This window comes from Ursus maritimus, unplaced genomic scaffold (assembly GCF_017311325.1).
Source record: "Ursus maritimus isolate PB19 unplaced genomic scaffold, ASM1731132v1 scaffold_2, whole genome shotgun sequence".
NCBI lineage: Eukaryota > Metazoa > Chordata > Mammalia > Carnivora > Ursidae > Ursus > Ursus maritimus.
Genome location: NW_024424452.1, coordinates 9,696,906 through 9,709,705, shown reverse-complemented (window position 1 = coordinate 9,709,705; position 12,800 = coordinate 9,696,906). Strand labels below are relative to the sequence as shown.

General features: G+C 39.3%; 1 protein-coding gene across 1 annotated transcript in view; it reads left to right on the top strand.

Annotated features, from left to right (window-relative positions):
* Positions 1-12,800, top strand: part of BAZ1B (bromodomain adjacent to zinc finger domain 1B) — a 65,397-nt gene that overhangs the window by 37,913 nt on the left and 14,684 nt on the right. The window contains exons 8-13 of the mRNA XM_040634928.1: positions 128-266; positions 770-900; positions 3,363-3,468; positions 4,190-4,288; positions 8,060-8,237; positions 10,613-10,795. Of these exons, the coding sequence (XP_040490862.1) occupies positions 128-266; positions 770-900; positions 3,363-3,468; positions 4,190-4,288; positions 8,060-8,237; positions 10,613-10,795 (836 nt within the window). The remainder of the gene's footprint in view (positions 1-127; positions 267-769; positions 901-3,362; positions 3,469-4,189; positions 4,289-8,059; positions 8,238-10,612; positions 10,796-12,800) is intronic.

Sequence of the window (12,800 nt, the reverse complement as noted above, 5' to 3'; positions counted from 1 at the left end):
ATTAGGAGAAGAAAACTAAGGTTTGATAGAAATCTCCTTTATACTTTCTATTCCATATCATATTTAACTTGTAAGAATACAATTTATTAGAAAAAAAAATCTAGTTGATTCTTTTCATCTTTACCAGTGAAACTAGAGCGCGAAGCTGAAGAAGAACGAATACGAAAGCACAAAGCAGCCGCTGAGAAGGCTTTCCAGGAAGGAATTGCCAAGGCAAAGCTAGTCATGCGTAGGACTCCTATTGGTACAGATCGAAACCATAACAGGTAAGTTATTAGACTTAATTTTTGTCATCTTTTAGGGTTATTATATTGTTCCTAGTTATGAAACTCTCTAGAGTACTTAGAATAGACAAGCTGGTCTGTTTATGGATCTTGGAAACAATTGCTCATCACACATTGAATGCTTTCTGTGTGACATGCTAGAGTTACAAAGTTAAATAAGACACAGTCCTGTTCTTGAGGATACCACAAATATGAAGCCTAAATTATGGTAGGTGAAACGTAGTCCAAATAGAGGTCATTAGAAAGGGTAATATATTTTACATGTGTACATTATGTGGAACCTGAAGTAGAGAAATATTGGAAGTTATAAAAATTACAGATATGAAGCAATCTCAGATTTCAAAAATGCTGGTATTCTGTGCCTTACTTTATCATTTGTATCGGTCTGAACGTTCAGTGATATTCTGTAATCATCTCCCCCAATAGTAGTCATCCCGTGCTCATGATCTGTCATTATTTTATTAACATATGGTTGTGATTTATAGGTACTGGCTCTTCTCAGATGAAGTTCCAGGATTGTTCATTGAAAAAGGCTGGGTACATGACAGCATCGACTATCGATTCAATCACCGCAAAGACCGTGCGGACTCTTCTGATGAGGATTACTGTCCCCGTAGTATGTATATCTGTCAGTTCTTTTACCCTGCTCAAGTAGGATCATTATTAAGGACTGTCTTTCCTTGGTCACTTTTTCCATTTGCAAAGTTTCTTTATTGTCTCCTTAGGTAAGATGTATTTGAGTGAGGTGGGAGGATGTGAAATCATTGAAGGAAGGAAGGAAACTAATATTTGATTATTAGCTTTGTTCCAGGTGTATTGTGAAAAGATAGAGCTTGAATATTAGGATATTTGGGTATTAATTCTTTTCCTTTTTTTTAAGATTTTATTTATTTGAGAGAGCGAGTGAGCACAGGAGTGGGTAGAGAGAAACAGGCTTCCGGCTGAGCAGGGAGCCCAGCGTGGGGCTCGATCCCAGGACCTTGAGATCGTGACCTGAGCCGAAGGCAGATGCTTAACCATTTGAGCCACCCAGGTGCCCCTGGGTATTCGATTTTATACGAGTAGTCTTCAAACTTTGTTCCTTGGAAGTATCTCTGTAGGTACCTTAATGGCTGGAATTGAGGTAAAAGACTAAGAAGACAGTTACACATCTTCTTCCTCCACTTCCAGAATTTATTTATTCAGTATGTAGGGAGCATCTCATGTGTGCCAACCAGTTTTTCACATCTTGTGCTACAAGATAGCAAACGAGACAGATAAGGTCCTGAATGTCATTTAATTAAAGTTCTAGTGAGGAGGAAACACAGCAGATAACTAACTAAAAGTAAGTGGCTGAGAAAGGGTATAAACGGGCACTGATGTTCTTTTTCTTGTTCTGGGTTCTGGTTACATGGGTGTGTTTGAGTTGTAAAATAAATACACAAGTATACTTTTAGAAATGTGTATATATATTTTTTCTTGAGGGATATATACATTGGACATACATTATGTGTAACATTTGCAACATTTATATGTGTAATATTTCAAGAAAGGAAAAATTTTTTTAATGAAAAAAAAAAAAGGTCAGGTTTCCTCAACCTCAGCATTATTGACATTTTGGGTCAGATCATTCTTTTTTTTTTTTTTTTTTTAAGGGTTGAGGAGGGGTAGAGGGAGGGAGAGAATCACAAGTAGGTTCCACGCCCAGCAAGGAACCCGACGCAGGGCTTGATCCCACGATCCTGGGATCATGACTTGAGCCAAAATCAAGAGTTGGACACTTAAGTGACTGAGCCACTCAGATAACTCTTTATAGTTGGGGGTTGTCCTGTGCATTATAGGATAGTTAGCATCCCTGGCCTCAGTGGACTAGATGCTAGTAGTGACAACCAGATGTGTCTCCAGACATTGCCACATGTCCCCTGGGAGGCAGCCTGGCTCCCTGTGGAGAACCACTGGGTTAAATGATCTGTAAGCTCCTTCTAGCTCTACTTGTTGTGACCTAATGAAAATTGCTTCTCAAATATTAGATATGTTTCTTTAGGAAATTTTTTTAAAGGCGGTTTTCCTTCATTTTAGAGAAATGCCTAACCCAAACTTAAAACCCACAAAGTTTAAATAAGGAAATTAATATATAGCTCAAAGTTTCACAGTTAAGGCCTTTTCATACTGTGTTAATAATATTAACTGTTAGATTGTAGCACTTTAGTTGAAAAATCTAGTTTTGGTAGACTTTGTAAATACCCACGTGAGGGCAGTTATATTTGAGAGCAGTAAAAGTACAGTCAGGATCTTTAGACCTGGGGCAGAGTTTCCAGCAGGAGGAGAGACTGATTTTATGATGTTTTTCAGAAGCTTAATGGGTGTCCTTTATGGAGAAATCAGGTCTCCATAGGTTAGCTCCCAAGAGAAGAGGGGCATTCCATCCCTTCACTCCTAGTGCATCCTGGTGGTTATTGTTGCTTCATGTTCTCTCATTCCAGCATGGTGGGGGTCTCTTCAAAATCACCTGACTCAGAAGACTAATAGGGTGATGTGTTTGTAGTGCAGGGAAAGTACGACAGGTTAAGGGTAGAGAATGGGAGCTGGGGACAGAACCAATTATAGTGTTAGGTGAGGCCTCAGAGATTGGCTTAAGATCTATCTTTATTCATGTCCTAGTAGTATATAGGAGCTGGCTCAGGAAAAAGTTCGTCGTGTTTGACATTTTGAAGCCTCCAGGCTTCAAAAGTTTGTAGTAGTTTATATGTTTCACTTGTCCCTACTTCACTACAAATGCCTTTGTGCTAAGCCTCACGTACAAAGAGTAAATGGATTATTTGCTTTGATGTGGAGTTATTCAGTCATCCTGCTCCATTCTAATTTGTGATACTCTAAACTTTGAACTGTGCAACTGTTTAGCAGTATAGAGAGCAAGTATCTCAAATAACGTGCTGTGTGTAAGCTATTTAAGAGAAATTAGCACCTGTTGTACACTGGATGTATTTAATAGGCAGCATCTGTGTTACTAGTTGTTGGCTTTGGCACTGTGTCCTGCTTAGGTTTGAAACTTGGTATTGGGTATTTACTGTATTAACCTAATGTTTACATTTTTTTTAGGTAAGAAAGCAAACCTAGGCAAAAATGCAAGCGTGAACACACAACCTGGACCAGCAGCAGAAGTTGCCGTAGAGACCACCATACCCAAACAAGGCCAGAATCTATGGTAATGTGAGCATTCATCGGGTTGCTCTTTCTTTTTCCTTTTTCATGTTAAGAAAATATTTAATATAGTGACACCAGTGATTATCGTTATGATCATTTTGTATGACTTTGATTTCTTGGATATGTAAACTCATTGCTTTAAAAGCAGGCTTGATTTTTTTTGATAAGAATATATTTGTTTTAAGCTTTGGAATTTTATTTCCCCGTTATAATGTAATGTTGTATATGTTCTGGAATAGATATTACATTGTGTTGTAAGTGCTTTCCAGTCTGGGAATAGATTTAGGATTTTCATCTTTATTAATTAAAGAATATAAATTGTATAGATAGCCATCGATCTGCTTTTTGTATCAGTTCTCTTTTAGGCAGGGAACTAGGTTTTGAGAGGGTCCCTTTTATTTTGTGATTGCATTAACTGTTTTGCCTGTGATTGCTTTTGGTTTAATGACCTTTTATTTTTGGATACAGGTTTACTCTTTCAAGGTGTATGGACAGGTGTGTCAATTAACTTTATAAAATTTGTCTCGTATTTTAGTAGGAAACATTGGCTCCGGTATTCTAGGATAAAGTTAACATTAGGCTTTGTGAAAGTAGTAAATTATTTGTTCTACTTGAGAGCAAGTTTGGAATTGTGTTCTCCCAACTTCCACCAACAATCCTAGATTCCTTTCATAGTATTTGGTTATTTTTCAGAGTTACTGATTCTGTGTTGCTCCTTGCAGGTTTTTATGTGATAGTCAGAAGGAACTGGATGAGTTGCTGAACTGCCTTCACCCTCAGGGAATAAGAGAAAGTCAACTTAAAGAGAGACTTGAGAAGAAGTAAGGATTTTCATCTTGCTCTTCACAGCTTCTTTTCAGCATTAGATATTGTAAATATCTTAGGGGTTTTTTTGTTTATCCATAAAAGAGATAAAAGTAAATTTTAAGAAAGTGTCTGTAACCCTTTTATGCTCTTATTGCTTGGTATTTTCTGGACTCATGCTTATTTGGAAAAGCGTGTTGTCGTTTTTGTTTGTTTGTTTTTAAGATTTTATTTTTTTGTCAGAGAGCACAAGCAGGGGGAGATGCAGAGGGAGAGGGAGAAGCAGGCTCTTCACTGAGCAGGGAGCCCGATGCGGGACTCGATTCCAGGACCCTGGGACCATGACCCGAGCCAAAGGCAGACGATTAACCGACTGAGCCACCCAGGCATCCCTGGAAAAGCATGTTTTTAAACCACGTATATACAGCATAGTAGGATTGTTCATTGATTAATGTGTGTCATGCACTGAACTGAGATCCTCATTGTACGTAGTTAGGCAGCCTTGCAAGGGCAGTTCCAGAGCAGTTGGTATTCAGAAGTATTGTCAGTATTTGAAATAGCCAGAAAATGAAAACAACCTAAATGTCTGTCAGCTGATGGATAAAACAAAATGTGGCATATGCATAAGTTCAGCCACAAAAAGGAACAAAGTACTGATACATGCTATTGCTATAGCTGTAACAGGGCTAAAACTAAAAAATAGCCTGAATCAAAGAAGCTAGACAAAAGGCCCATATTGTATGATTCTATTTATTTATTTGTTTGTTTTTATTATTTATTTGAGAGAATGCAGAGCGAGAGAGAGAGCGCACATGAGTGGGGGGAGTGGTTCAGGGGGCAAGGGGAGAGGGAGAAGCAGGCTCCCCACTGAGCAGGGAGCCCAATGCGGGGCTCAGTCCCAGGACCCTGGGATCATGACCTGAGCCAAAGGCAGACGCTTAACTGATTGAGCCACCCAGGCGTCCCCAGTATGATTCCATTTATGTAAAATGTTCAGAATAGGCAAATCCACAGGGACAGAAAGTAGATTTGTGATTTCCAGGGGCTGGGGGAAGGGGAGGGAGAATTGGGAGTGACTGCTCACAGGTATGGGGTTTCTTCCTGGGGTGATGAAAGTTTTGGAATTAGATGGTTTTGTTGGTTCCACAACATAAAAACCACTACAAATGTATGCTTTAAAATGGTGAGTTTAATGTTATGTGGATTGTATCTTAAAAAGCCTCCAAAACAAATACTGTCTACATCTAGATTTGCTAGTGTCCTTCCTGTTCTAGCCATTGCTCCTGTCAAAGCCAGGGCAAGGTTTTGGCTTAAGGCCACCTTTAGTATCTGACTGCATGCTTTCATGGTTGAATTTGGGTTTGATTGAAGAAAGAAGAAATGTATCATTCAGTACACAACCGCAACTTTTCCAGACTTGTGAGTGATGACGGATGGGTACATGATACTAGTTTTAGTCTACTACTTAATGCATAAATTAATTAAAATTGTATTCAGAATCATGGTGTCTTGATACTGATATGAACAGGCAAATTAAATTAAGAAAGACAAGGGGAAATGTCAATACACCCAACCACAAAGGAATACGGTTCTATGATGTTCCTTCTGTTTGGTTAAAATATTTGATTTTAGGGTTAAAAACAAAACGTAAAACTTTTTTTGTTTTTTTTTGAGCATTGAAAAAAACCCAAACACGTATCTTGTTTTGTTGGTTTTGAACTTTTTAAAAGCTGTCAAGCATATGTAATCTTTGAGACTTTGTGTTCCTTACGTTATTTTACTGAAGAGCCATCCACGTTTTGTTTTGTGTTTAATTGAAGTATAGTTGATGTACGATATGATGGTTTCAGGTTCCATCCATGATTTTTGTAACCGAACTCTGTCATTTTCCTTTTTGTATACTATTCTGGGAATTTGTGTAATCTTTGTAATTCTACTTTAATTTATTTATCTGTTCTCTTGGTGGTGGTTATTTGGATTTCCTTTAGGGTAGCCAAGGGGATAGGGTAATGTATCACAGACCGTTTGAAGTTCACATTATAAAACAAACATATATGCTCTTTACAGGAAAATAAGTAATGAAGGATATAAATTACAGGGTGTGCACTCAGTTATTCATCTCAATAAAAAAAGGATTTTTTAAAAAAAGATTTTATTTATTTGAGAGAGAGCACAAGCAGGGTAAGGAGCAGAGGGAGAAGCAGACTTGAGTAGGGTGAGGGCCAGAGAGAGGGAGAAGCAGACTGTCCACTGAGCAGGGAGCCCGATACAGGGCTTGATCCTGGGACTCCGGGATCATGACCTGAGCTGAAGGGAGACTTTTTTTTTTTTTTTTTTTTTTTAAGATTTTAATTATTGAGGCGCCTGGGTGGTTCAGTCGTTAAGCGTCTGTCTTCGGCTCATGGCGTGATCCCAGAGTCCTGGGATCGAGCCCCTCATCAGGCTCCTCTGCTGGGAGCCTGCTTCTTTCTCTCTCACTCCCCTGTTTGTGTTCTCTCTCTCACTGGCTGTCTCTCTCTCTCTCTGTCAAATAAATAAATAAAATCTTAAAAAAAATTTTATTTATGTATTTGGCAGAGCACAAGTAGGCAGAGCAGCAGGCAGAGTGAGAGGGAGAGGGAGAAGCAGGCTCTCCACTGAGCAGAGAGCCCGACTTGGGGCTTGATCTCAGGACACTGGGATCATGACCTGAACCGAAGGCAGACGCTTACCCGACTGAGCCACCCGGGTACCCCTGCAAGCAAACTCTTAACTGACTGAGCCACCCACGCACCCCCTCAATAAAAAAAGGAATTTAAAAACAAAATGATCCTAGGCCATTTGGAAACAGAGAAGTAAAGTTTTTTGTTCTCTCCATTGAACATTTATAAAAGTTAATCATATACTTAGCCACAAAAGCAATCTGAACAGATTTTAAAAATGGAGATTTTCCGGATACGTTCTCTGATCAGATTGCGATAAAATTAGAAACAAATTCCTTAAGATGTCCAAATAGATCTTAACTGACAGTCAATTAAATATATTCCTAGATAACATCAAAGAAGAAAAAAAAAGGGAATTCTAGAAAGCAAGGAAAGGGAAATCCTTTTTAAGAAAATCAGTGGGACACAATGAAGTTGTATTCAGAGGAAAGTAATACTATTAAAAATGCTTATTAAGAATGAAATGGGAACTTAGTATACTTCACCTGAGATGATCTTGAGCTCTAGTTTTCATTTTGTTGTAAGAAGCCAGCAGTGAAGCTTATGGTCTTGCCAGAGTCTATTGCGGGGACTTCAGTGGGTTAATCTTTAGTGTGAGAGTGAACTCGAAGGTCCCTGTGTAGAGTTTCAGCCGTGTTTCACGTTTTTACTATGTTCTGAGGCATTCCAGGCAGGTAATTAAAAGTTTTTTCAGGTTGGTAGCATTTCCTGGTAGCTGACATAAGCAAGTGCACATTGTCTCTGGAGGAGCACAACTTCAAACCAGGCCTCAAAGAATTTCTGCAGATAAAACCCCAAGAAGTGGTAAAAAGGTTAAAAAAAAAAAAAATGCAGACCAGGAACCATGAATGAAAGCTAGGTAAAGCAGGACACTTCAAGTACTGGACTGGGATTATCAAATACCAAAAAAAAAGAAGTGTGGTTTTTCATATGAATCAAGAGTAAGACAAATTTGAAAATTTGTACAAGAAACACCACACTGAAGATAGCACTGAGAAGGGGTGAAGATCTGAGTAACTCTTCTAGAAATGAGACCTGTCATTCAGAGTTTCTTTATTTCCTCTCCACTGCCCCGTACTTTTCTAGGTACCAGGACATCATTCATTCTATTCATCTGGCCCGGAAGCCAAATTTGGGTCTAAAATCCTGTGATGGCAACCAGGAACTGTTAAACTTTCTTCGTAGTGATCTCATTGAAGTTGCAACAAGGTTACAAAAGGGGGGACTTGGTTATGTGGAAGAAACATCAGAATTTGAAGCTCGGGTAAGAACATAAGTAAACACCCTTAGATAGGTTACTCATGGAAACTCAGTTTGGGATCATTGTTCTTGACGTCCCCCAGATGACCCTGGAAATCATGTGTGGGTTTGTTTTGAAAGACCTATGGAACCAAAAATTCTCCATGCACATTTGATATTTTTCCTTCGATACCCAGAAAAATCTAATCATTGGCTTAGATCCTTTGTTCAAAAAGAGCTTTTCTGTTTTGGTTTTTTTTTTTTTAGATTTTATTTTATTTAGTTTTTTAAAGATTTTATTTATTTATTAGAGAGCATGAGCCGGAGGGGGAGGGGCAAGGGAGAGGGAGAAGCAGACTTCCCGCTGATCAGGGAGCCCAGTGCAGGGCTGATGCCAGGATCCTGAGATCATGACCTGAGCTGAAGTCAGACACTTAATCGACTGAGCCACCCAGGTGCCCCTCAGATTTTATTTTTAAGTAATCTCTGTATCCAGGTTAGGGCTCAGACCCCCAATCCCGAGAACAAGAGTCGTACACTCCACTGACTGAGCCAGCCAGGCGCCCCAAAAAGTGCTTTTCTATTAAGTTGAATGAAAACTGGTCCTGAAGTCACAGTCCTGAAACATTATTTAACATATTTATAATTTAACATTCTCATGTGATTGATGCCTCTGCTTTAAGGTCTGAAACTTGTTTGTGTATCCCTCTTTTGTCCATCCTTTATACTGATAAGCTCAGTAGGGTTATGCTTAACGTTGGGTGGCACTCATGCTGGTAATTGGGTACATCTCAAGGCCTGTTCAGACTCCTGTCACTTAACTGCTCGGGAGGACCTTCACATGGTGTAGATGAACCAATTCAGGGTACCCCATGTTCCATTGAGATAGGTTTAGATACTTCCATCAGAAAATACTAAAATGCTTTTTACTGATTTTAAATAATAAAGTCCATGTAACTCCAAAGATACTAGTAATTGTGGGTCTTTTCAAATTATTCATATGCGTTACAGCGTGTGTATTAGTCATGTGGTTTTTTTGTTTGTTTTGTTTTTTTAGCAGTTGCATCTTTTTTCTCACTTTATAAGTACATTCCATTTCCTACAGTCTTTACATCACTTTGGGGTACATAAAATAACGCATGGAGTTGATAGGGTAAATCTTTTACTGTCAGACTTTTTTATTTCTATTTCTTTGCTATTAGAATTAGCATATTATATATGCATCTTACATATGTAGCTTTCTCCTTTTTTATTTTTTATTTTTATTTTTTTGTAAAGTAATCTCAGTACCCACTGTGGGGCCCAAACTCACAATCCTGAGATCCAGAGACGCGTGCTCTACCAACTGAGCCAGCCAGGCGCCCCCAGACTTTTTTTAACTGGTCTGGTTATAAATTCATAACCCCACATTTTGTGGGAAAAAGGATTTAAATATCTTTATTGTTCTAATGATTTTTTAAAGAATTATTCAACACTTAAGTATTTTGCCATTTTCAAATACAGTATTTTTTATTTAGCAAATATTTCTCAGTTGCCTACTTTGTGCCAGACCTAGGCTCACACCTTGCTAATATTGGGTTATCATCATTCTTTGTTTCTCTTTGTAGTTATAAAATGGTATTTTTTTAAATTGACATGTTTTACATGACTGAGAAGGTAGCGTTCACTCGAGAGTGGGCTTGGATCAAAGTGATTTAGCTTCTGTCCTTATCCATAAAATACATGTGAGGCTTAAACGACACTAAGTATGGAAAAGTGTATTACTTGGCTTATAGTTTGTAAGCTAGTGGGTCAGTAAATGTTTATTTTCCTTCTCAGTTTTTCTTTGCCCTGAGACTGTGGTTTGCACATAGGAGGCACTCAGTTGCTGAGTGAATGAATGAGCTCCCTAACTTCCTTAATTAAGTAGAGCAAGTTTCAGCGTCCTGTGAGTGCTTTTGCTGGGGATATGGAGGTAATCAGCTGCTTTTAAGTGTATAAACCACCCATTGAACTGAGGGCCAAGGTAAATTCATGTTGTGTGACCTATTTCGGGCCCAGATTAATTTGAATTTAGTCAAGGATAGTGTCTCTCTCTCTCTCTTTTTTTTTTTTTAAAGCAGACAACATGCATTGAGTAAATACAGAATTTTACTGCCATATGTGGAGAGGGGTTAGCTTCAGTAAAAGGCCTTTACCCCCAGGAAGCCCCCAGTGAAGTTGCTTTTGGATAAACTTTCCCAGTGACACTGAAACTGGTGGGGAGCTGCCACTGAACATGCTTAAACTTAGCTTCCCACCACAACCCACAACAAGTAAGAGTAGTACACAGAGATGACCAGAGTTCGGGGTCTGAGGAGGGGAGGATAGTCTGTCATCTTGGCCTTTCATTCATTCTGTTGTTTCTGTCATTTCCTGTAGGTGATCTCGTTAGAGAAATTGAAGGATTTTGGTGAGTGTGTGATTGCCCTACAAGCCAGTGTCATAAAGAAGTTTCTTCAAGGCTTCATGGCTCCCAAGCAAAAGAGAAGAAAACTCCAAAGCGAAGATTCGGCGAAGACAGAAGAGGTGGACGAAGAGAAGAAACTGGCAGAGGAAGCAAAGGTATTCTGTTCATGAAGATACCATTTCATGACTGTAACAGAGTGGATCTGATTTTAAAATAGTCTAATCTGGTGCTTTTACCTCCTGTAAAGCACTGTTCCCTGGGCCAGTGTTCCATTTTTCTCACTTCTACGAAATGTGGTTTTCAGACTGTTCTGCGGAGCACAGCTGGGTAATGTCTCAGAGTGCCCCCATCCCTTTTTACCAGGGCTGCTTGCTTTTTAAAAGGTGGTAGTGGTTTTTAGATTGTTAAAAATGGTGGTAAAATACATATAAAGAACATTCTTAACCATTTTTATGTTCTGTGTTGTTAAGTTCTGTGTTGTGCACCTGTCACCACCATCCATCTCCAGAACCTTCTCATTTCCCAAACTGAAACTATGCCCACCAAAGACTACATTACCCATTTCGCTGCCCCCTCGACCCCTGGCAACCCCCATTTTCTTTCTGTGTCTGTGGATTCAACTACTATGAGTGCTGTTACATAGAAGTGGAATCAAAATATATGTCCTTTTGTGACTGGTTTATTTAACTTAGCATAATGTCTTCAAAGCTCATCTGTGTTGTGTTATGTGCCAGAATTTCCCTTTAAGACTGAGTCATATTCCATTCTGTGTATATAGCACATTCTGTATTCATCCGGTGATGCACACTTGGGTCACTTCCACCTTTTGGCTATTGTGGACAAGCTGCTATGGACCTTGAGAGCTTGTGTGGAGCCTTTATCGGGGGTGTCCTGCTGTGTACCCTTGACCAAAGGACGGTCGTGATCTGTTGGAGAAGGTTGTCCTTTGTGGCCAGGCGCACGACCTCAGGAGGAAGGAGACAGCCACTAGCCAGCCATGCCAGCCAGAGTCATCCCTGGAGAACAGTGGGGTGACAGATTGCAGCCAGATGGCCCTCGTGTCCAGTAATGCTGCTGGAAACACGGGTGTACAACTGTCTGTTCCAGTTCTTTTAGTTCTTTTGACTATATACCTAGAAGTAGAATTGCTGCATCATCTAGTGATTCTGTTTCACTTCTTCAAGAACTGCCATATTTTCCACAGCAACTGCACCATTTAAGACGCCCACCAGTGGTGCACAGGGTTCTCATTTTTCCACATCCTTGCCAATGCCTGTTATATTCTGTTTCTGTGATTGCAGTCATCCTGGTGGGTGTGAAGTGATAGCTCATGGTTTTGATTTGCATTTCCCTAATAATTAGTGATGAACAATGTGCTTGTTGGCCATTTGTCTTCTTTGGAGAAATGTGTCTTGGAGTCCTTTATCTGTCTTTTAATTGGATTGGTTTTTGTCGTTGAATTATGTGGGTTCTTTGTATGTTCTGGGTATTAATCCTTCATCAGATGTATGATTTGCAAATATATTCTCCCATCTTGTGAGCTGCCTTTTCATTCTGTTGATGCTATCCTTCGATGCACAGTTTTCCACTTCGATGGAGTTCACCTTACCTGTTTTTTCTTCTGTTGCTTCTGCTTTCGGTGTCACATCCAGGAGATCATTGCCAAATTTAGCGGCATAAATCCAGTGTCCTTCCCCTCTGTTTTCTTCCACAGGTCTTAGAATTTTAGCTTTTACATTTAAATCTTTGATCCATTTTGAATTAATATTTGTAGACTAAAGGTCTAAGTTCAGTTTTTTGCATGTGGATGTCCAGTTTTCTGGTTTTTAAGTTTCAAAAGTAACATGCTTATTGTAAGTAAATCCAGTGTGAGAGGTAAGTAAAATACGAAACAACTCTCATCCTAATTTTGCTCCCCAGGAACATCACTCTTCAGTAGTTTGGTGTTTTCTGTATGCACACAAAGATAGCTTTATTGAAATTTTACAGAATGGAATCATCTGTGTCCTGTTCTGCAGTCTCTTATCCGTCAACATATTCTGTCTTGTCTCCCCGCTTTTAGTCTATACAGATCTCCATGATACCGTGTTTTCTCAGCGCCTTAATTCCTTACTGATGAATGTTATGTCATCTCTGGTTTGTCTTTATTAGAATAATTAG